The sequence below is a fragment of the Oncorhynchus kisutch genome, unplaced genomic scaffold (assembly GCF_002021735.2).
Source record: "Oncorhynchus kisutch isolate 150728-3 unplaced genomic scaffold, Okis_V2 scaffold908, whole genome shotgun sequence".
Lineage (NCBI taxonomy): Eukaryota > Metazoa > Chordata > Actinopteri > Salmoniformes > Salmonidae > Oncorhynchus > Oncorhynchus kisutch.
In genome coordinates this window covers 11,715-35,211 of record NW_022262853.1, presented here as the reverse complement: position 1 = coordinate 35,211, position 23,497 = coordinate 11,715, and the positions used below count along the sequence as shown (strand labels likewise).

Here is a 23,497-nt window from a genome sequence, read left to right as displayed (position 1 = left end):
CTCTAGGTGGATCTGGAATGGATATTTGTACTTATAACAAGGGACATGGGAATAATGTTTTTAGAAAAACCTACAAGAAGAGGAGGGGAAAGGGGTAAGTACCTATGAGAGGAGGGGATAGGGGTAAGTACCTGTGAGAGGAGGGGATAGGGGTAAGTACCTATGAGAGGAGGGGATAGGGGTAAGTACCTATGAGAGGAGGGGATAGGGGGTAAGTACCTGTGAGAGGAGGGGATAGGGGTAAGCACCTATGAGAGGAGGGGATAGGGGTAAGTACCTGTGAGAGGAGGGGATAGGGGTAGGTACCTATGAGAGGAGGGGATAGGGGTAAGCACCTATGAGAGGAGGGGATAGGGGTAAGCACCTATGAGAGGAGGGGATAGGGGTAAGCACCTATGAGAGGAGGGGATAGGGGTAAGCACCTATGAGAGGAGGGGATAGGGGTAGGTTCCTATGAGAGGAGGGGATAGGGGTAGGTACCTATGAGAGGAGGGGATAGGGGTAAGCACCTATGAGAGGAGGGGATAGTGGTAAGTACCTATGAGAGGAGGGGATAGTGGTAAGTACCTATGAGAGGAGGGGATAGGGGTAAGTACCTATGAGAGGAGGGGAAAGGGGTAGGTACCTGTGAGAGGAGGGGATAGTGGTAAGTACCTGTGAGAGGAGGGGATAGGGATAAGTACCTATGAGAGGAGGGGATAGGGGTAAGGACCTGTGAGAGGAGGGGATAGTGGTAAGTACCTATGAGAGGAGGGGATAGTGGTAAGTACCTATGAGAGGAGGGGATAGGGATAAGTACCTGTGAGAGGAGGGGATAGTGGTAAGTACCTATGAGAGGAGGGGATAGGGGTAGGTACCTGTGAGAGGAGGGGATAGGGGTAGGTACCTGTGAGAGGAGGGGATAGTGGTAAGTACCTATGAGAGGAGGGGGTAGGTACCTGTGAGAGGAGGGGATAGGGGTAGGTACCTGTGAGAGTAGGGGAAAGGCGTGGGAGTTTGTGTGCTGCAAGTAGTTCTTGAACTGGTGCGTCTACTGGGTCCACCACGAAAGCTGAATCTGACGCTGCGGCCAAGAGAGGTCACTTCTCTAGCCACATTGCTTCCTGATCCAGAAGAGCTTGACGAATCAGAGAGCCTGATCTGCATGGTGAGGTCAAGGGCGGGAACGACCACAGTGGATGTAGACTCCATTACCCAATTTGTAACTGGAGGTCGAAGGAGAGAGTGTGATGCAGGAGAGTGATGATGTAGAAACAGCCGGGCCATCTCAATCCCAGGAGACTGAACGAGTGGCAAAGGTAAATGCTTCCAGATAACAGTGTGTGTGTGTGTACATGTCTGTCCACCAATTTGTAATATCCATGTCCACCAATTTGTAATATCCATGCACCTAGCACTAAACTAGGCGTGGGAGTTTGTGTGCTGCAAGTAGTTCTTGAACTGGTGCGTCTACTGGGTCCACCACGAAAGCTGAATCTGACGCTGCGGCCAAGAGAGGTCACTTCTCTAGCCACATTGCTTCCTGATCCAGAAGAGCTTGACGAATCAGAGAGCCTGATCTGCATGGTGAGGTCAAGGGCGGGAACGACCACAGTGGATGTAGACTCCATTACCCAATTTGTAATATCCATGCACCTAGCACTAAACTCATCTCTGCTCATCTGAAATGTTAAAAGACCATACAGAGTTAGTTTGTTAACAGAGCTGCACTGCTGCACCATGTGTTTACTCAAGCTAGTCAATTAAAGCAGTGGTTCAGGATGTTCCACAATGCTGGAAAGGGGGGCCTGAGTGAAAAAGTTTGGAATTCCTCTGAATTAAAGGTCCTGCACGATTTCCACCAATAAGAGTTTGGAATGTTTGGTCCATCTTACCAACATGAACTACTTTAGAAGTGACTATAACTCACCCCGGAACGCATATTCTCACTCAGCAGATTCCAATGGCTGAAAAGTAAATAAAAAAAGGTACACAAATAAACTACATGATATTACCTCTATTCTCTTAGATTACGTTATGGATGGACCTCTACGGAAGTAGGCCACATCCAAACATCCCTGATTGGTCAGTTGGTCAGTTGAGTCCCTTGTATTTGCCCGAGACGAGACACCTTACCTCCTTCTCAAAACCCATTGGACGAGATGGACAAAAGGGAGGGCTTTCTCATCCAATGGGTTTTGAGAAGGAGGCGGGAAGAGAGAACTCTAGGAGAATGCAATTGAGATTGTCCCTATGGGTACGTCGCAAATGGCCCATATTCCTTAAATACGGAACTATTGTTGACCAAGGCTCTAATAGGGAACATATCTAGGGGATGCACGGGGAACCAAAGACAACTTACCCATCCTTCATGTCCTGCACAAAGGTGTGTAGGTCTGGGTAGCTTCTCTTTCCCCTGCTGAGGCTGGTCTGGGAGGCTGCAGCCTTGCGGGTCATGGTAGTGAAGGTCACCACTGCAGCCTGATGGGGACAACAGAAAGCAGACTTAGGCTGGAATTCAATCAAATTCGCCATAGCACTGTTAACGCAGTGTCTGTTTACGAACTACTGTCTGCGTGTACAAACAGACATGTACACACACACACACTGTTATCTGGAAGCATTTACCTTTGCCACTCGTTCAGTCTCCTGGGATTGAGATGGCCCGGCTGTTTCTACATCATCACTCTCCTGCATCACACTCTCTCCTTCGACCTCCAGTGTCAGAGTTGATGTGGATGTCTTCAGATCAACCTGATTCAAATCACTCTCTCCTTCGACCTCCAGTGTCAGAGTTAATGTGGATGTCTTCAGATCAACCTGATTCAACTCACTCTCTCCTTCGACCTCCAGTGTCAGAGTTGATGTGGATGTCTTCAGATCAACCTGATTCAACTCACTCTCTCCTTTGGCCTCCTGGATTAGAAGACCTTTACTAGCTCAAGCTTGGTCAATTAATTTGTCATTTTAATCTTCAATGCGTCATTAAAGCACAAAACATCATACCTCCTGTGACTGAGATGGGATGACAATGGCCTCGTCCAACTCACTCTCTCCTTCAACCTCCTGTGACTGAGATGTGCCATCTGTCTTCAGATCAGCCTCCTGCATCTCAATCTCTCCATCAGCCTCTAGTGACAGAGTTGGGATATCTGTCTCTAGAACAGCCTCTTCCAACTTGGTCTGTCTCTCAACCTCTCTGTGATACAGAAAAAGGAATCTCTCTAAGGTCACTATAATGTGAGTGTGAGGATGTGTTCCAATTATAGAAGTAGAATCATAGAAGTAGAATGAATCCTTCTAGAATTAGGATAGAATCACTGGAATTCTATGGTTCCAATACTCTGAGATGACTCGGCCTATCCAGAGTTATATATTTAGAGAATTTGGCAAACTTTTAGAAAGGACTCCATGTTAGCGCCTTTGAGCCTTTCATTTACCCTTTCATTATAAGTCAATTATAAAATAGATGTTCAGGTACATATTAGTGTTTAAAATGTCAATATTGCGCATGGGGAGCCAGCGCTCATATGGATATCTTTGATTATACTGTGTCATGTAATGTATACATTTTGATGTAAATGCAACATAATCAAATCAAATTTATTTATATAGCCCTTCGTACATCAGCTGATATGTCAAAGTGCTGTACAGAAACCCAGCCTAAAACCCCAAACAGCAAGCAATGCAGGTGTAGAAGCACGGTGGCTAGGAAAAACTCCCTAGAAAGGAACATAATGCAGATAGATGTCCCATCTCTCTAAATACATGGCTCTGGGCCTACCTCTCCGTAGGCGGTGACCTTTGACCTACTACATAATCTGTATCTGTAGGCCTATGTGATCCTGTAACCAGTCACAAATGTGTCATTAGTGTAAATCACTTACCTGTCTTCCTTCATAACATCACCGTCAATGATGGGGTCACCCAGGTCTATGAGGGTGAGGTCATTCCCACTGACCTCTGACTCCTGAAAGACAGCAAGCACAAAGTCATGTTTAGATGTCACCTACTGTGTCGCCTTTGGCCGTGTTGAAAACAACGGACTTCCGACTTCAGAGTGTTCAAGACAACCGAAAAAGAAAAAAAAACTCAGACATGGAGAAATTGTTTTCAACAGTCATCCAACTTGGATTTCCAAGTCAGAAGCAGCACGGCTTGGCGGGTCATGTTTCGGAGGACTCCTGACTCGACCTTTGAGAAGTTGCAGCGATGAGACTAGATCGTAACTACCAATTGGATATAACAAAAAAATGACAAAAACTCTGGCAACTCTTTAGAGCTCCAAATTTCCGACCTAAAGATCACGGAAGTCATGATTTGACCAAGATCACTTGCCTTGAAAGCACCATTAACCCAACACTCCAATTGTCACATCATAATGCATCATATGCATAGAAATAGAATCATCAGAACATCATGTCAGGTGTACAGTTCAGTTTACCAGTCAAATTGCCGTGATCAGAGACTCTATCCTTTCTAGTGATTCTATTTCTATGGTCACATCATAATGCATCATATCTATGCTTGTGTCCGAAATAGCACCCTATTTCCAATATAATGCACTTATTTTGGCCGGAGCCCTATAGAGTGCCACAGGAATGAGTCATAATCCCCATAAAACATCCCCATAAAACATAGTAGTCAAACAGGGACTTTTCCCATAGTGGATTTTAGAAACACTTAAAATAAGGGCTGTGTTTCAGGTAGGCTTACCCTGGTGTGACATTTTGATAACTGTACATCTCTCTAGGACAAGGTGACTTTTATCAATATATTCGCCTGTATTTACCCCCCAAAAATGAAATGCTAATTATCTGCTAATGTGGCTATCATAAAGAACTACAAATGCCACGATGATCATGCTGATCGAGGCAAAGGTAAGAATCTCTTGATTAACTATCTAATGTTAGCTAAATGTAGTAATTAATAAATTGGCTACATTTCTTTAAATGGCCAATTCTGTGAAATGTTTAGTGCAAGTTTTAAATTGACACAAAACCTGTTAGCAAAGGTGTCAGCTAGAAATGACGTTTAGGAGCTTGCAGGGATTTGTAGTTTTGCATGTCTACTTTGATGCTAATTACAAATTTCGAATCTGAGAGTAAATAGAGCCAAATGTATTGCTAAAAGTCACCTTGTCCGTGAGAGATTTACATGGTTCTAAAAATGGCACACCAGGGTAAGCCTACATGAAACACAACCCTTATTTGATGTGTTTCTGAAATTGCCTATGGGAAAAATGAATGGGGGAAAAACGATTGGAACCATTTCCCTCCCTGTTTGACCGCAAGGTTTTATGGGTATTATGACACCTCCACCGTGGGGCTAAAAAGACGGGTTGGTTGTTTAGCAACAAAACTGGCATGTAACTAACTGGGTAAAATAGACAAAGTAAATAGACAGGGTTCGCTTAGAACGTTGACAACATGTAAACTATATTTAGTCTCTAAATGTTCATTGCAAACAAATACATTTGCATAATGAGCACTTGCTAGCTGAGGTTGAGTCATAACAAGATACACGCATTCCGGCCATTGATGAGCGCACGCATGTTTTTCAAGACCAGCCAACCAGTGTATGGATCTTAGTTAAAAGTAGTGCACTAGCCTACATAGGGAATAGGGTGCCATTTAGGACGTACATGTGAAGGTGGTGTCATAGCCTTTGACCCTAGACCCCCATTTGACCCACAACAGATTCTACTGTACCTTTAGCCAACTCTCATGACTCCCCGGCCATAGAATTTGTAGTTTGATATTACAGAATGAATAGCACATCATTTCATTTATTTAACAATATTTAATCCACAGTAATTAATATAAATGGGGATTTCAAAATAATTATAAACTGGTTGGATTGAGACCTGAATGCTGATTGGCTGAAAGCCGTGGTATATCAGACTGTATACCATGGGTATGACAAAACATGTATTTTTTACTGCTCTAATTAGGTTGGTAACCAGATTATAATAGCAATAAGGCACCTCGGGGATTCGTGATATATGGCCAATATACGTCGCCAGACCCACTGACTCCAGGTCATCTACAAGTCCATGCTAGGTAAAGCTCCGCCTTATCTCAGTTCACTGGTCACGATGGCAACACCCACCCGTAGCACGCTCTCCAGCAGGTGTATCTCACTGATCATCCCTAAAGCCAACACCTCATTTTGCCGCCTTTCGTTCCAGTTCTCTGCTGCCTGTGACTGGAACGAATTGCAAACATTGCTGAAGTTGGAGACTTTTATTTCCCTCACCAACTTCAAAAATCTGCTATCTGAGCAGCTAACCGATCGCTGCAGATGTACATAGTCTATCGGTAAATAGCCCACCCAAGTTTACCTACCTCATCCCCATACTGTTTATATTTATTTTATTTTATGCTCTTTTGCACACCAATATCTCTACCTGTACATGACCATCTGATCATTTATTTATCACTTCAGTGTTAATCTGCAAAATTGTAATTATTCGCCTACCTCATCATGCCTTTTGCACACAATGTATATAGACTTTTTTTCCTACTGTGTTATTGACTTGTTAATTGTTTACTCCATGTGTAACTCTGTCTGTTCACACTGCTATGCTTTATCTTGGCCAGGTCGCAGTTGCAAATGAGAACTTGTTCTCAACTAGCCTACCTGGTTAAATAAAGGTGAAATAAATCAAATAAATATACCATGGCTAAGGGCTGTGTCCTAGCACTTCGGGTTGTAAGAACAGCCCTTAGCCGTGGTATATTGACCATATACCACAACCGCTTGGGCCTTATTGCTTAAATAACATGCATACCTTGAACTCTTTCTTCTCCACGTCCTTGCAAAATCAGCACATTTCCTTGCCAAAATGAACGCTCCTCCAGCACTAGCGAGAATCAGACTGAACTGCTCCCGCGGTTTCTCATCAGTTTCAACATTTATCAGTGATGACGTAACAATGCTGTACAGATTTGACGCACTTCCGATCTCGTGCTGATGCAACGCCCTGAGCGGTTGAAAGCTCACGCATGGAAATCCTGCGAGTTGTTCACAAATGTAGGCTACTATTGCCCTTAAAAATGTAATGTTGTGGACGCAATGCAAAATAAAATAAAATATATAACCCACACCGATAACCCAGAGTTCATCATTAAATAACATTTATTACTCATAAAATATACAGCAAACTTCAGATACTGAAAGAATTCATGGGAGTTTCGAATTCAGTCACCATTTCATATGTACATGCTAGTTTCATCCGTTTAAAAGAAAGATCATCTCTTGTTGCTGATTTGGTGAACATAGCAAATGTATTGCACATATTTCCAGTTAAAATGATTTTCAAAAAGAGACAAAAACGGGGATATGAACATTCAATCACATACAATGATTGAGAGGTTTCATTTTAAAGTTAAAGCAAGCAAAACCTGTTAAAAAACATTGATTATAAGACCAAAGACAGATAATATAGATATTTATTTTCCAACAGAAGAAAATCTAAATGCTGTTGTCCTACCATTGGTGTACAGTGTTTCTCCTCTCCAAGGGAGACATGTTTTCCACCTCACATGCCTCGGGATAGTATCAGTGCTTTTCACAAACATTGTAGTACTTAGTGTGCATCATTGTTGTCGCTCATACAGGTGCCCCTACTCTCCTAACCTCCCCTCAGTAACTAACGAAGGCACAAAATGATGACATAAATATCACAAGAAAGAATACATTAATTAATCATTTACTTTCTAGAGGCCAAAGGACAGGTAGGTTTAATAATGTAATATGTCCCATCAAAAAGTCCTGTTGTTCACATACCAGCATCCTAAATGGCACTGCTTTTGACCAGAACCCTATGGACCCTGTTCAACAGTAGTGTACTATTCAGTATAGGGTTCCTTTTGGGATGCATTAAATCTTTACAATTACTCATCAGAGCAAATGCTACCATTTTTTTATTCCCACAGAGCTTAAGACATGAATGATTTTATAAAAATATTTGTTCATACAAAATGTATGATTTCCCCTCCTCCCACATGGATTACAGACAAGAGGCTAGGTGCGTTCTGACTGTCTTAGTGTGCGGATAAACATGACAATCACTCTCATGAAACTTAAATGAAACATCACTCCTTATGTCTTTTCTCAGCACAAACACTCAGCCCAATTTCTACAGTCAAAACAGGTTTTGAAAATGCTTCTTCCACATCTTTTGGTCCCTGTCTGTTTTGCTCTCAGTGAAGTGCTACTATCCCCTTGGACTACAGGTTATTGCCGTCATAAGGTGTGCGTCTGTCTGTTGGCCGGACACTTTCTACCGTTTAGGACCTTTGTGGGTAAAGGTAAAGATGGGGTATAGCAGCAGCAGTTCCTCTGAAGTGCAGTATCTGCTGGAAGGGAACCTGGTGGTATGAGAGGATGAGTGTGGGCCTGTTGTGCCTCCCCCTATCCCTCCCTCTTCTCTCTCTCTGTCTGAGGGACTCTTAAGGTTCCTGTGCGGACTGTCTCGGTTCGTGCCCTCCTGAAGCTGACTGTGGTGATTTAAGACACGCTATGTTTATGTGTGTATTTGTTTGTGGCCTCTGGCCCACTTCGCTGTCCCTCTGTCCAGTACATACCGTTGTAGCAGGCCAAGTGTAGTGGCGTGTAGCCCTGGTTGTCTGTGATGACGGGGAGGGTCCACACTGACTGGGCGGTGTGTAGGAGCCACCCCAGTATCCCGATGTGTCCGGACGCCGCCACCAGGTGGACATGGCTCCGCCCCTTACCTTCCCGAACCAGGAAGCTGGCACTGTGCTGCACTCCTCGTGAAAAGTCACCGCCTAGGAGGAAGGGAAGGGAGGGGAGACAAGAATGGATTTGAATAATTTATAATCAATTAAATAATAAGGAATCATAATAGGTATATTTGGGCATAATTTATATTCCATGCTAGATCCCACACCAAAGCCATCCCTAGTATTTCAATGGCCCCATCCCTAGATCAGAACAAGCCTCCCCCTCTCTTTCTGTGTGTGAGCGCGTACAGCCAACTCTCCTCACAACCCTTCTGTGTAGAGCTGTTCTGTGCCATTTGTCTTTGGCTTCTACGCTTGCTCCCTTGTTGAACAGGGAGTACACACAGTCTGTGTCCGCTCAGCACCGACAGCATCAGAGGGGTTCTGATACACAAGACAACAGGTCATATTACAAACTGGTAGTAACCAGGCTGAGTCCCAAATGGCAACCTATTCCCTATATGGTACACTACTCTTGACCTGAGCCCATAGGACTTTGGTTTAAAGTACTGTACCAAGTAGGGTACAGGTTGCCATTTTGGATGCAGCCCCAGTTTCAAAATCTCTTTATTTCAGGAATTGTATCCAAAACCCAAGTGACTATTCCGTCTTGAATGTCCACTGTACTCTGGATGTCAGCATTTCCAATCAGCAAACGCAAACACTCCGAATGTCCGTTGGTTGCTAGAGGAAGATAAACAGAGAGGATATAACAATGTGAGATGATTGACCTTCAGTAGCTAGAGATGGAAAAACTGAGAAGATATAAGAATGTGAGATGATTGACCATTGGTAGCGAGAGGAGGATAAACAGAGAGAATATAAGAATGTCTGATTGACCATTGGTAGCTAGAGGAGGATCAACAAGAGGATATAAGAATGTCAGATGATTGACCATTGGTAGCTAGAGGAGGATCAACAGAGAGGATATGAGCAGATTGCTGGACGACTATAACCTTCACATGAACAGACAGATTTCAAGAACAGTGGTGTTGGTAGATGACATCCTCATGATGTTAACACAGCAGATAATAAAGAATTTTGGGGCTGAGGCCATTGAAGCCTGTCACTTGCTAGCTGTGTACCTGGCTCTGGATAGAAGTCTCCCCTGTGCACTGATCTAGGATCAGCTTACCCTCCCTAGATCCTCAATCATTAGTGGAGAACATGACAAAAAATGACCTTAGATCAGTGTCTCGTGGGCATTTTCACACGATACCATCCCTAGAGTGGACATAGTCGTCCTAGCAACATGACCAAACAAATGGCCATCTTGGTCAGGAAAACTTTTTAATTACAGAAGCTCTATGTGATATCCTTATGTCTACCTGCAGCGTGGATGGGGGTCCTCTTCAGAGTGAAGTCTTTAACCAGGATGGAGGCTTCCTGGTTGATGAGGACGTCAACACACTCCACAAGGCTTTTTAAGGCAGCCAGGTCCAGAGGGGTGCGCCCCTGGCTGTCCCTCACGTCTAGATCCAGCAGAGACTGAACCAGGACCTCCATAGCATGGTGGTGACTGTGGTACGCATGAATAGATATTCACTCTTAATATAATCAATGTCCTAGAGTAGACCAGTGGTACACCTGAACAGAAATACAGTGCTAGACCTCTAAAGTAGACCAGAGTCTTTCAATCGGGAGCCCATTTTTGCTCCTGCCCAGCATAAACATCGGAGGTTCCTGCCAAGCGTGGGATTGAGAAACAAACACTCTACTTCTCCTCTGAGGTTGATTAACTCAAATGGCAAAATAAGGAAATCATCCTCATCATCACTGTGTAGAATATGCATGTATTTTACACTAATCAGGAATAGATCGGAATATGGTGTGTGAGTCTGTCTGGACAGTCAACTTCCTGTGGAAAATCTACACCATGCTTGCATCCCAGATAGCACCCTATTCCCTATGTAGTGAACTACTTTTGATCAGGGCCTATAAGGATCTGATCAAACGTAGTGTACTAAATAGGGAATAGGGTGCCATTTGTCATATGGAGACCACTACAGGAGCAGGTAGGCTTTACTCACAGCGAGGTGTAGAGGGCTGATGGGAGCTCTGACATCAGATTCGTTCAGGATGTCTGTCCCTGAGGTTTCAATTAGTCGAGGAAAGAGAAGAACGGCCAGTTCAGACTTGGAAAAAGAACATCAAGAGTGACGATGCGTCCACGACAAACATGCAGCCACACCTTAAAACCTACTGTTGGGTTCTGAGAATATGAAATCTACGAATTCATGTCACTGAGGGAGAGAGCTTAATGTATAACGTTTACATTATGTCAGGATATGTTTTTGTTAGCCATCAGGCATCCTATGGGTGGGATCCTCTGGGATGAGAAGAGACACAGTCTGGTACCAATCACCATGTCAGCCTTGAGTTGGGGAGGAGTGAGCACTTTGGGGTAGCGGTCAGGTCAGATGAAGTGAGGAAGAACAGATATCACTAAGGTTCTGTCTAGCAACAGAGATGCATTGACTGTTTAGATGTGTAGGAGGAGACTCAGCATAGGAGAGAGGATTAAATATCAGTGCTTGTGTGAATATGTTTTTTGTCTAATGCAGCTGTCTTGACCCTCTGGGAAGAATAAACTTGGTTCAAGCATTCATAGTGTCCGTCGAGTTTTTACTCTGAGAATTAGAACCTAACAGTTGGCACTGCGAGCAGGGTTCACCGCGATTTGCAGTCGAACTAGAGATTCCGAATCAGTGAAACAGAAACAAGGTAGGCACAGTTCCTACACCCGTTATCACTAATTCTGGCATCTTGGGGAGATGAGAGTCGTAGGCTGAACCAATTATAGGGTACGAACCTAGAAAGCCTGAGCTTATTCAGTAGTCCCATTGTATTACGACCGGTCGAGTCCCGGAATAGGTTGAGTCCCAGAAGGTAAGCCCGAGCAGGCAGGTACCTGCAAAGGGTAAGTCCTAGGGGGTAAGACCCGGGTGGGGTTGGTTACCTGCTATACCTGTAACGAGAGGGTGAAAGTCTCAGCCGCAGTGGCCATGCGGCAGTAGAGTGGGTGTGGATGGATAAAGTGACATGCTTGTGTACTAGGATAAAATGTTGCCATTCAGGGTTAGAAGAAAAGCAATAAGATACTCGAACGCTGTTGGATTTGGGTGTATTAGCAGTAGCAATAAAGAGAGGTTGGTTTTATGCCCTGTTGGGGTGGGGAACCATGACAGATTATGTGGAAATAGGAAGACAAGTGTGAATCATTTTGGTAATGTGTGTTATCAACAACAGTGATATTTGAACAGATTGGAGATGACTATCCATAACAATAAAATCCTTCATACAGTGAGGTTAGGTTACCATGCTTGTCCTGCCCCACAGCTGTAGACACAGCCTTCTCCAGGTCCTCAGACACTAGCTGGAGATCCATTACAGGATGTCTGTCACCTCACTGAGCCCCTATTGCAGGTTAGGGGTCACATCCACTTGAATGTCCTTCATATGACGAACCTCCTACAGAGCAAATGAGGAAAACATGATATATTAGGATTTATGTTAGTAGCAATAGAATATGGGAATTTTATCTCAACGCTACCTACAGCTATCATATTTATTTATGTATGTGATCTATGTAAATAAATAAATATATCACAGCTGTAAAACTGTGAAGGACTATAGGTGGAGGCCTACCCATTTCCCAGGAGCATTGTAAAACGTGGATTTGGGTACAGTGTTTATTTCCCCCTAATATCTTTGAAGATTACACCTAAAATAATTAGGCCTACTTCTTTCTACTGCTGATCTGAGACCATTAGGGTTAATCATTACAGATATAAATGCAATATATGGAGTAGAAAAGATTGCCTGCCCACCAACTTGATAAGAATCAACATGTGTTCTACATGGTCTATTTCTATCTGAACGTAACAACTCAATCAAGCTTGTTAATTGATCGTTAAGCCATGTTTGTCAGGTAAACGGTCATTAGTGGCCTATATAAGCCTCATACAGGCCATGGGAAGACATTACCTGTTGATAACACAGACTATTTTCATGATCATGGGAGGTGTGAGAGAATTGCTGCTCGTTGTGATGACTGTGGGGGTTGTCAAAGGTTGGTTCACTAATGTTTAAGGGATTTGTTTGGTAAATATGCTTAACTTTATAAGTTGGGTATTAATATTTGACTGTCTGTATCTTCCGCGTTGGTCATCTTTTATTCTTCACTGCTATTAATATATGTAGCTATTTTGTGTGAACTCAACTTCTGTCAACACTTTCTCCTCAGTTTCTTGTTACCCTGTTGGAAAGTCCCAGAAGCAAGATCAAGTCTCTCTGCAGAGGAGACTTGGAGGTAAGTGTTTCTTTCCACAACCCTTCTAGCTATGTTCTTTGTCACTGTCTATGGTGCTGCTGTGTTTGACACTCATTCAACAGCATAGAGTAACTCAGTCTAAATAATGTTGTCAAACCTTTTGCTTGTGTACCTAAACCTAAATTTTTCAGAGCTGTCATCAAATGACGTCTCCATTGTGCATGCCCTGGCCTTGCTCCGATCCATAGGGTCTGACGCGAAACAAACCAGAGAAGGTACGGCCTGAAACATATACTTTGAAAACTGTTGGCTTCATGTTGCTCAAAATTCGATTAGCAATTTGGCCTAGACCGTGTAGAACAGATGTGTTGCTGTAGAATACCCAACTGTTCCTTTTGTTTTTTCTCAAGAGTATTTAGAGACCAATGAAGTAGAATCCCAAGCTTCTCCAAACCATGGTAGTTCTCCGGCAAATGATGCCCTGTCCTCTGAGGAGAAGCTGAGGCACATGTCCTCTGACGACGCCACCTCTGAAGCTGCCACCGGCCCGTCCTCTGACGACGCCACCTCTGAAGCTGCCACCGGCCCGTCCTCTGACGACGCCACCTCTGAAAGCTGCCACCGGCCCGTCCGGCGACGACGCCACCTCTGAAGCTGCCACCGGCCCGTCCGGCGACGACGCCACCTCTGAAGCTGCCACCGGCCCGTCCGGCGACGACGCCACCTCTGAAGCTGCCACCGGCCCGTCCGGCGACGACGCCACCTCTGAAGCTGCCACCGGCCCGTCCGGCGACGACGCCACCTCTGAAGCTGCCACCGGCCCGTCCGGCGACGACGCCACCTCTGAAGCTGCCACCGGCCCGTCCGGCGACGACGCCACCTCTGAAGCTGCCACCGGCCCGTCCGGCGACGACGCCACCTCTGAAGCTGCCACCGGCCCGTCCGGCGACGACGCCACCTCTGAAGCTGCCACCGGCCCGTCCTCTGGCGACGACGCCACCTCTGAAGCTGCCACCGGCCCGTCCTGGCGACGACGCCACCTCTGAAGCTGCCACCGGCCCGTCGGCGACGACGCCACCTCTGAAGCTGCCACCGGCCCGTCCGGCGACGACGCCACCTCTGAAGCTGCCACCGGCCCGTCCGGCGACGACGCAACCTCTGAAGCTGCCACCGGCCCGTCCGGCGACGACGCCATGGATATCTGACGTGGGACATGCAATAGTTAACGGGTACTCTAGTCCAGTGTGTAACTGCATTTGCTTGTTTTGGCTCAAATAAACATTAACTGTAATACTTGTGTCCTCTGTATTGTTTTGGTGGTTCCTACTTGGAGCTGAGGTCTATGACCTGACTTGAGTAACTGGGGTGATGGCAACATTTATTTTGCATTATATCCATGCGCCAGCAGTATTACTCTGACCCCTGTGTTTTAAATTACCATTTGACTTAAGCTACATTTGCTCAGTGTTGGTCCATTTATGCTAGTAGCATCACATGATACCTCAAACAGCATTTTGACGCCATTTCCGGTCACAACTTGCAGACTTGTTTACGTGTTGCTGTGTGTTTTGTTGCCTACTTTGCTACATGACAACTTTACGGTTTTTACTTTATAATTACCGTTTATATTTTTGGTTTTTCCCCTCGTGTCAGGGTTGCGTCAATTCGAATCTGGTATCAGGAAAAATATAAAAATGAGGCACCGACGTATGCTATGTATTTTTTATTAGCTAAGCAGTAAGTGGTAAATGCAATTTTCGTATATACGGGCTCTCTGTCCCACCTCGCAGGGCAAAACAGAACTGACTTGTTCCTGACAAAGATATTTAATATACTCTGACAGAAGTAGTTCCTGCTTCCGAGCCGGCCTGTCAGAGTAGAGACTAGGCTGGGTGAGTCTAAACCACGCCCAATCGTTGATTGTTGGCGCAGAGGCTGGTCCCAGCCCTCTAAGCGCTTCAGCGGTCAGTCGTTGTAGCTGTGTAGATATGCAGTTATCAGGCACCTGGCTCCTGTTATCTAACAAGACTGTTCTCGCAACACTACGTTCTGAATGTGCCCCCCCCAACTCATTGCACAGGTCCGGCCTTCATGTTATGTATTTTTCCATCATGAGAAAGGCCCATGGCCCTGAAACTGTTAACAAGGGTTCAAGTCAGCTATGTTGCATAACACATACATACATCCACACAAGCCAACAGCAGATAATATTAAATCACATATGGTAACGGGCTATAGTGCATAACACAGAATCCTCATACTCCGGACGCTTTATCTGGACATGGTTCGTCAGGACCTCCAACAGCCGAAGCTAAGTAACATTAACATGATGCCTTCTAATTGCAGTCGCTGTACTCATACAGGAGAACGATCGCCTTACGGTGAGGATACAACTGTGCTACAAGCCCAGCTTCAGACGCAATCGTTAGGCAAGGGTAATTTCTGTGTAGGAAAGGATGAAACAGCGTCTGTGCCACCAGTAAGTACAGATAGTAACGTTAGTATAAATCCCCTCGCACGGTCCCCGCAGCCGGACAACTTTCTCACGGTTTCTGGAGGGTAATGCTGTAGGAATGCTCAACCGGTGTCGCTCATTCAGCCGACAAACTTTCAACCGGTTTTCCCCATTAAGCAACGAGTCGGAGTCAGAGGCCGAGCCTTCTCTTGTCTCTACTCCTCCCGTTACGGGGTCTGAGACGCCGAAGCTTCCCACCATTAGCTCTGACAAATTGAAAACTCTCGTCATTGGCGACTCCATTACCCGCAGTATTAGACTTAAAACGAATCATCCAGCGATCATACACTGTTTACCAGGCGGCAGGGCAACCGACGTTAAGGCTAATCTGAAGATGGTGCTGGCTAAAGCTCAAACTGGCGAGTATAGAGATATTGTTATCCACGTCGGCACCAACGATATTAGGATGAAACAGTCAGAGATCACCAAGCGCAACATAGCTTCAGCGTGTAAATCAGCTAGAAAGATGTGTCGGCATTGAGTAATTGTCTCTGGCCCCCTCCCAGTTAGGGGGAGTGATGAGCTCTACAGCAGAGTCTCACAACTCAATCGCTGGATGAAAACTGGTTTCTGCCCCTCCCAAAAGATAGAATTTTGTATATAATTGGCCCTCTTTCTGGGACTCACCCACAAACAGGACCAAGCCTGACCTGCGGAGGAGTGACGGACTCCATCCTAGCTGGAGGGGTGCTCTCATCTTATCTACCAACATAGACAGGGCTCTAACTCCTCTAGCACCACAATGAAATAGGGTGCAGGCCAGGCAGCAGGCTGTTAGCCAGTCTGCCACTAGCACAGTCAGTGTAGTCAGCTCAGCTATCTCCATTGAGACCGTGTCTGTGCCTCGACCTAGGTTGGACAAAACTAAACGTGGCGGTGTTCGCCTTAGCAATCTCACTAGGATAAAGACCTCCTCCATTCCTGTCATTATTGAAAGAGATCATGATACCTCACATCTCAAAATAGGGCTACTTAATGTCATATCCCTTACTTCAAAGGCAATTATAGTCAATGAACTGATCATAATCTTGATGTGATTGGCCTGATTGAAACATGGCTTTAGCCTGATGAATTTACTGTGTTAAATGAGGCCTCACCTCCTGGCTACACTAGTGACCATATCCCTCGTGCATCCCGCGGAGGTGTTGCTAACATTTACGATAGCAAATTGAAATGTACAAACAAACAAAAAAGACGTTTTCATCTTTTGAGCTTCTAGTCATGAAATCTATGTAGCCTACTTCAAATTTTTGGTGACTTTAATATTGACATGGAAAAGTCCACAGACCCATTCCAAAAGGCTTTCATCATCGACTCAGTGGGTTTTGTCCAACATGTCTCTGGACCTACTCACTGTCACAGTCATACTCTGGGCCTAGTTTTGTCCCATGGGATAAATGTTGTGGATCTTAATGTTTTTCCTCACAATCCTGGACTATCGGACCACCATTTTATTACATTTGCAATTGCAACAAATAATCTGCTCAGACCGCAACCAAGGAACATCAAAAGTCATGCTATAAATTCACAGATGACACAAAGATTATTTGATGTCCTTCCAGACTCCCTCTGTCTACCCAAGGACGCCAGAGGACAAAAATCAGTTAACCACCTAACTGAGGAACTCAATTTAACCTTGCGCAATACCCTAGATGCAGTTGCAACCCTAAAAACTAAAAACATTTCTCATAAGAAACTAGCTCCCTGGCATATAGAAAATACCCGAGCTCTGAAGCAAGCTTCCAGAAAATTGGAACGGAAATGACGCCACACCAAACTGGAAGTCTTCCGACTAGCTTGGAAAGACAGTACCGTGCAGTATCGAAGAGCCCTTGCTGCTGCTCGATCATCCTATTTTTCCAACTTAATTGAGGAAAATAAGAACAATCCGAAATTCCTTTTTGATACTGTCGCAAAGCAAAGCTAACTACAAAGCAGCATTCCCCAAGAGAGGATGGCTTTCACCTCAGCAGTAATAAATTCATGAACCTCTTTGAGGAAAAGATGATTATTAGAAAGCAAATTACGGACTCCTCTTTAAATCTGCGTATTCCTTCAAAGCTCATTTGTCCTGAGTCTGCACAACTCTGCCAGGACCTAGGATCAAGAGAGACACTCAAGTGTTTTAGTACTATATCTCTTGACACAACGATGAAAATGATCATGGCCTCTAAACCTTCAAGATCCATACTGGACCCTATTCCAACTAAACTACTGAAAGAGCTGCTTCCTGTGCTTGGCCCTCCTATGTTGAACATAATAAACAGATCTCTATCCACCGGATGTGTACCAAACTCACTAAAAGTGGCAATAATAAAGCCTCTCTTGAAAAAGCCAAACCTTGACCCAGAAAATATAAAAAACTATCGGCCTATATCGAATCTTCCATTCCTCTCAACATTTTTAGAAAAGGCTGTTGCGCAGCAACTCACTGCCTTCCTGAAGACAAACAATGTATACGAAATGCTTCAGTCTGGTTTTAGACCCCATCATAGCACTGAGACTGCACTTGTGAAGGTGGTAAATGACCTTTTAATGGCATCAGACCGGGGCTCTGCATCTGTTCTCGTGCTCCTAGACCTTAGTGCTGCTTTTGATACCATCGATCACCACATTCTTTTGGAGAGATTGGAAACCCAAATTGGTCCATACGGACAAGTTCTGGCCTGGTTTAGATCTTATCTGTCGGAAAGATATCAGTTTGTCTCTCTGAATTGTTTGTCCTCTGACAAATCAACTGTAAATTTCGATGTTCCTCAAGGTTCCGTTTTTAGGACCACGATTGATTTCACTATATATTTTACCTCTTGGGGATGTCATTCGAAAACATAATGTTAACTTTCACTGCTATGCAGATGACACACAGCTGAACATTTCAATGAAACATGGTGAAGCCACAAAATTGCCCTCGCTAGAAGCATGTGTTTCAGACATAAGGAAGTGGATGGCTGCAAACTTTCTACTTTTAAACTCGGACAAAACAGAGATGCTTGTTCTAGGTCCCAAGAAACAAAGAGATCTTCTGTTGAATCTGACAATTAATCTTAATGGCTGTACAGTCGTCTCAAATAAAACTGCGAAGGCCCTCGGCGTTACTCTGGACCCTGATCTCTCTTTTGAAGAACATATCAAGACTGTTTCAAGGACAGCTTTTTTCCATCTACGTAACATTGCAAAAATCTAACTTTCTGTCCAAAAATGATGCCGAAAAATGTATCCATGCTTTTGTCACTTCTAGGTTAGACTACTGCAATGCACTACTGCTCTACTTTCCGGCTACCCGGATAAAGCACTAAATAAACTTCAGTTAGTGCTAAATAGGATCCTGACTAGAACCCCAAAAATATATCATATTACTCCAGTGCTAGCCTCCCTACACTGGCCTCCTGTCAAGGCAAGGGCTGATTTCAAGGTTTTACTGCTATCTCTCTGATTTGGTCCTGCCATACATACCTACACGGTCACAAGACGCAGGCCTCCTAATCGTCCCTAGAATTTCTAAGCAAACAGCTGGAGGCAGGGCTTTCTCCTATAGAGCTCCATTTTTATGGAATGGTCTGCCTACCCATGTGAGAGACGCAAACCCGGTCTCAACCTTCTCTTCAGTGGGTCATATGATGGAGTGTAGTCTGGCCCAGGAGTGTGAAGGTGAACGGAAAGGCTCTGGAGCAACGAACCGCCCTTGCTGTCTCTGCCTGGCCGGCTCCCCTCTTTCCACTGGGATTCTCTGCCTCTAACCCTATTAACAGGGGCTGAGTTACTGGCTTACTAGGGCTCTTTCATACCGTGCCTAGGAGGGGTGATGTGATCTTCCTGTCTGGGTTGGCGCCCTCCCTTGGGTTGTGCCGTGGCGGAGATCTTTGTGGGCTACACTCGGGCCTTGTCTCAGGATGGTAAGTTGGTGGTTGAAGATATCCCTCTAGTGGTGTGGGGGCTGTGCTTTGGCAAAGTGGGTGGGGTTATATCCTTACTGTTTGGCCCTGTCCGGGGGTGTCATCGGATGGGGCCACAGTGTCTCCTGACCCCTCCTGTCTCAGCCTCCAGTATTTATGCTGCAGTAGTTTATGTGTCGGGGGGCAAGGGTCAGTTTGTTATATCTGGAGTACTTCTCCTGTCCTATCCGGTGTCCTGTGTGAATTTAAGTATGCTCTCTCTAATTTTCTCTTTCTCTCTTTCTTTCTCTCTCTCTCTCGGAGGACCTGAGCCCTAGGACCATGCTTCAGGACTACCTGGCATGATGACTCCTTGCTGTCCCCAGTCCACCTGGCCGTGCTGCTGCTCCAGTTTCAACTGTTCTGCCTGTGATTATTATTATTTGACCATGCTGGTCATTTATGAACATCTTGGCCATGTTCTGTTATAATCTCCACACGGCACAGCCAGAAGAGGACTGGCCACCCCACATAGCCTGGTTCCACTCTAGGTTTCTTCCTAGGTTTTGGCCTTTCTAGGGAGTTTTTCCTAGCCACCGTGCTTCTACACCTGCATTGCTTGCTGTTTGGGGTTTTAGGCTGGGTTTCTGTACAGCACTTTGAGATATCAGCTGATGTACGAAGGGCTATATAAATACATTTGATGTTATTTTGATTTGACATGATGTGGAATGGGTTCTAGTTCATTTTAACTTGATGGTTGTGTAACTGAGTGTTTGGGGTTGGTACATATGAGGATGTTGCTAGAATCGGGGTTAATGGTGTCAGTGCTAACTAATATCACGGTTGACAACTTGCATTTCAATTACTCTGCTGGGTGTCTACTAGTCTTCTCTCCTAACTGACTTGGTTTCCTATTAGTGAATACTTACATGTAAAACCAGCTCTCGTCGCTCATACAGGTGCCCCTACTCTCCTAACCTCCCCTCAGTAACTAACGAAGGCACAAAATGATGACATAAATATCACAAGAAAGAATACATTAATGAATCATTTACTTTCTAGAGGCCAAAGGACAGGTAGGTTTAATAATGTAATATGTCCCATCAAAAAGTCCTGTTGTTCACATACCAGCATCCTAAATGGCACTGCTTTTGACCAGAACCCTATGGACCCTGTTCAACAGTAGTGTACTATTCAGTATAGGGTTCCTTTTGGGATGCATTAAATCTTTACAATTACTCATCAGAGCAAATGCTACCATTTTTTTATTCCCACAGAGCCTGTGGGAATAAAAAAAGACATGAATGATTTTATAAAAATATTTGTTCATACAGAATGTATGATTTCCCCTCCTCCCACATGGATTACAGACAAGAGGCTAGGTGCGTTCTGACTGTCTTAGTGTGCGGATAAACATGACAATCACTCTCATGAAACTTAAATGAAACATCACTCCTTATGTCTTTTCTCAGCACAAACACTCAGCCCAATTTCTACAGTCAAAACAGGTTTTGAAAATGCTTCTTCCACATCTTTTGGTCCCTGTCTGTTTTGCTCTCAGTGAAGTGCTACTATCCCCTTGGACTACAGGTTATTGCCGTCATAAGGTGTGCGTCTGTCTGTTGGCCGGACACTTTCTACCGTTTAGGACCTTTGTGGGTAAAGGTAAAGATGGGGTATAGCAGCAGCAGTTCCTCTGAAGTGCAGTATCTGCTGGAAGGGAACCTGGTGGTATGAGAGGATGAGTGTGGGCCTGTTGTGCCTCCCCCTATCCCTCCCTCTTCTCTCTCTCTGTCTGAGGGACTCTTAAGGTTCCTGTGCGGACTGTCTCGGTTCGTGCCCTCCTGAAGCTGGCTGTGGTGATTTAAGACACGCTATGTTTATGTGTGTATTTGTTTGTGGCCTCTGGCCCACTTCGCTGTCCCTCTGTCCAGTACATACCGTTGTAGCAGGCCAAGTGTAGTGGCGTGTAGCCCTGGTTGTCTGTGATGACGGGGAGGGTCCACACTGACTGGGCGGTGTGTAGGAGCCACCCCAGTATCCCGATGTGTCCGGACGCCGCCACCAGGTGGACATGGCTCCGCCCCTTACCTTCCCGAACCAGGAAGCTGGCACTGTGCTGCACTCCTCGTGAAAAGTCACCGCCTAGGAGGAAGGGAAGGGAGGGGAGACAAGAATGGATTTGAATAATTTATAATCAATTAAATAATAAGGAATCATAATAGGTATATTTGGGCATAATTTATATTCCATGCTAGATCCCACACCAAAGCCATCCCTAGTATTTCAATGGCCCCATCCCTAGATCAGAACAAGCCTCCCCCTCTCTTTCTGTGTGTGAGCGCGTACAGCCAACTCTCCTCACAACCCTTCTGTGTAGAGCTGTTCTGTGCCATTTGTCTTTGGCTTCTACGCTTGCTCCCTTGTTGAACAGGGAGTACACACAGTCTGTGTCCGCTCAGCACCGACAGCATCAGAGGGGTTCTGATACACAAGACAACAGGTCATATTACAAACTGGTAGTAACCAGGCTGAGTCCCAAATGGCAACCTATTCCCTATATGGTACACTACTCTTGACCTGAGCCCATAGGACTTTGGTTTAAAGTACTGTACCAAGTAGGGTACAGGTTGCCATTTTGGATGCAGCCCCAGTTTCAAAATCTCTTTATTTCAGGAATTGTATCCAAAACCCAAGTGACTATTCCGTCTTGAATGTCCACTGTACTCTGGATGTCAGCATTTCCAATCAGCAAACGCAAACACTCCGAATGTCCGTTGGTTGCTAGAGGAAGATAAACAGAGAGGATATAACAATGTGAGATGATTGACCTTCAGTAGCTAGAGATGGAAAAACTGAGAAGATATAAGAATGTGAGATGATTGACCATTGGTAGCGAGAGGAGGATAAACAGAGAGAATATAAGAATGTCAGATGATTGACCATTGGTAGCTAGAGGAGGATCAACAAGAGGATATAAGAATGTCAGATGATTGACCATTGGTAGCTAGAGGAGGATCAACAGAGAGGATATGAGCAGATTGCTGGACGACTATAACCTTCACATGAACAGACAGATTTCAAGAACAGTGGTGTTGGTAGATGACATCCTCATGATGTTAACACAGCAGATAATAAAGAATTTTGGGGCTGAGGCCATTGAAGCCTGTCACTTGCTAGCTGTGTACCTGGCTCTGGATAGAAGTCTCCCCTGTGCACTGATCTAGGATCAGCTTACCCTCCCTAGATCCTCAATCATTAGTGGAGAACATGACAAAAAATGACCTTAGATCAGTGTCTCGTGGGCATTTTCACACGATACCATCCCTAGAGTGGACATAGTCGTCCTAGCAACATGACCAAACAAATGGCCATCTTGGTCAGGAAAACTTTTTAATTACAGAAGCTCTATGTGATATCCTTATGTCTACCTGCAGCGTGGATGGGGGTCCTCTTCAGAGTGAAGTCTTTAACCAGGATGGAGGCTTCCTGGTTGATGAGGACGTCAACACACTCCACAAGGCTTTTTAAGGCAGCCAGGTCCAGAGGGGTGCGCCCCTGGCTGTCCCTCACGTCTAGATCCAGCAGAGACTGAACCAGGACCTCCATAGCATGGTGGTGACTGTGGTACGCATGAATAGATATTCACTCTTAATATAATCAATGTCCTAGAGTAGACCAGTGGTACACCTGAACAGAAATACAGTGCTAGACCTCTAAAGTAGACCAGAGTCTTTCAATCGGGAGCCCATTTTTGCTCCTGCCCAGCATAAACATCGGAGGTTCCTGTCAAGCGTGGGATTGAGAAACAAACACTCTACTTCTCCTCTGAGGTTGATTAACTCAAATGGCAAAATAAGGAAATCATCCTCATCATCACTGTGTAGAATATGCATGTATTTTACACTAATCAGGAATAGATCGGAATATGGTGTGTGAGTCTGTCTGGACAGTCAACTTCCTGTGGAAAATCTACACCATGCTTGCATCCCAGATAGCACCCTATTCCCTATGTAGTGAACTACTTTTGATCAGGGCCTATAAGGATCTGATCAAACGTAGTGTACTAAATAGGGAATAGGGTGCCATTTGTCATATGGAGACC

At 44.9% G+C, this 23,497-nt stretch overlaps 3 protein-coding genes across 3 annotated transcripts in view; all 3 read right to left on the bottom strand.

Annotated features, from left to right (window-relative positions):
- Positions 1–1,304, bottom strand: part of LOC116363060 (uncharacterized) — a 6,310-nt gene extending 5,006 nt beyond the window's left edge. Inside the window, exon 1 of the mRNA XM_031816985.1 lies at positions 968–1,304. Coding sequence (XP_031672845.1) covers positions 968–1,266 — 299 coding nt within the window. The 5' untranslated portion in view covers positions 1,267–1,304. The remainder of the gene's footprint in view (positions 1–967) is intronic.
- Positions 1,268–23,497, bottom strand: LOC116363064 (uncharacterized). The gene is made up of 13 exons (XM_031816987.1): positions 22,824–23,497; positions 21,742–22,176; positions 21,334–21,537; positions 12,048–12,200; positions 10,760–10,818; positions 8,571–8,774; positions 3,867–3,949; positions 2,986–3,178; positions 2,608–2,895; positions 2,342–2,460; positions 1,910–1,946; positions 1,370–1,661; positions 1,268–1,281 (listed from the first exon to the last, which is right to left on the bottom strand). Exons 4-13 carry the CDS (start codon positions 12,115–12,117, stop codon positions 1,268–1,270), a joined length of 1,359 nt encoding a protein of 452 aa, XP_031672847.1. The 5' UTR covers positions 12,118–12,200; positions 21,334–21,537; positions 21,742–22,176; positions 22,824–23,497.
- On the bottom strand, positions 8,781–10,348 carry LOC116363063 (serine/threonine-protein phosphatase 6 regulatory ankyrin repeat subunit A-like). Its single transcript, XM_031816986.1, has 2 exons — positions 10,058–10,348; positions 8,781–9,413 (listed from the first exon to the last, which is right to left on the bottom strand). Exons 1-2 carry the CDS (start codon positions 10,233–10,235, stop codon positions 9,286–9,288), a joined length of 306 nt encoding a protein of 101 aa, XP_031672846.1. The 5' UTR covers positions 10,236–10,348; the 3' UTR covers positions 8,781–9,285.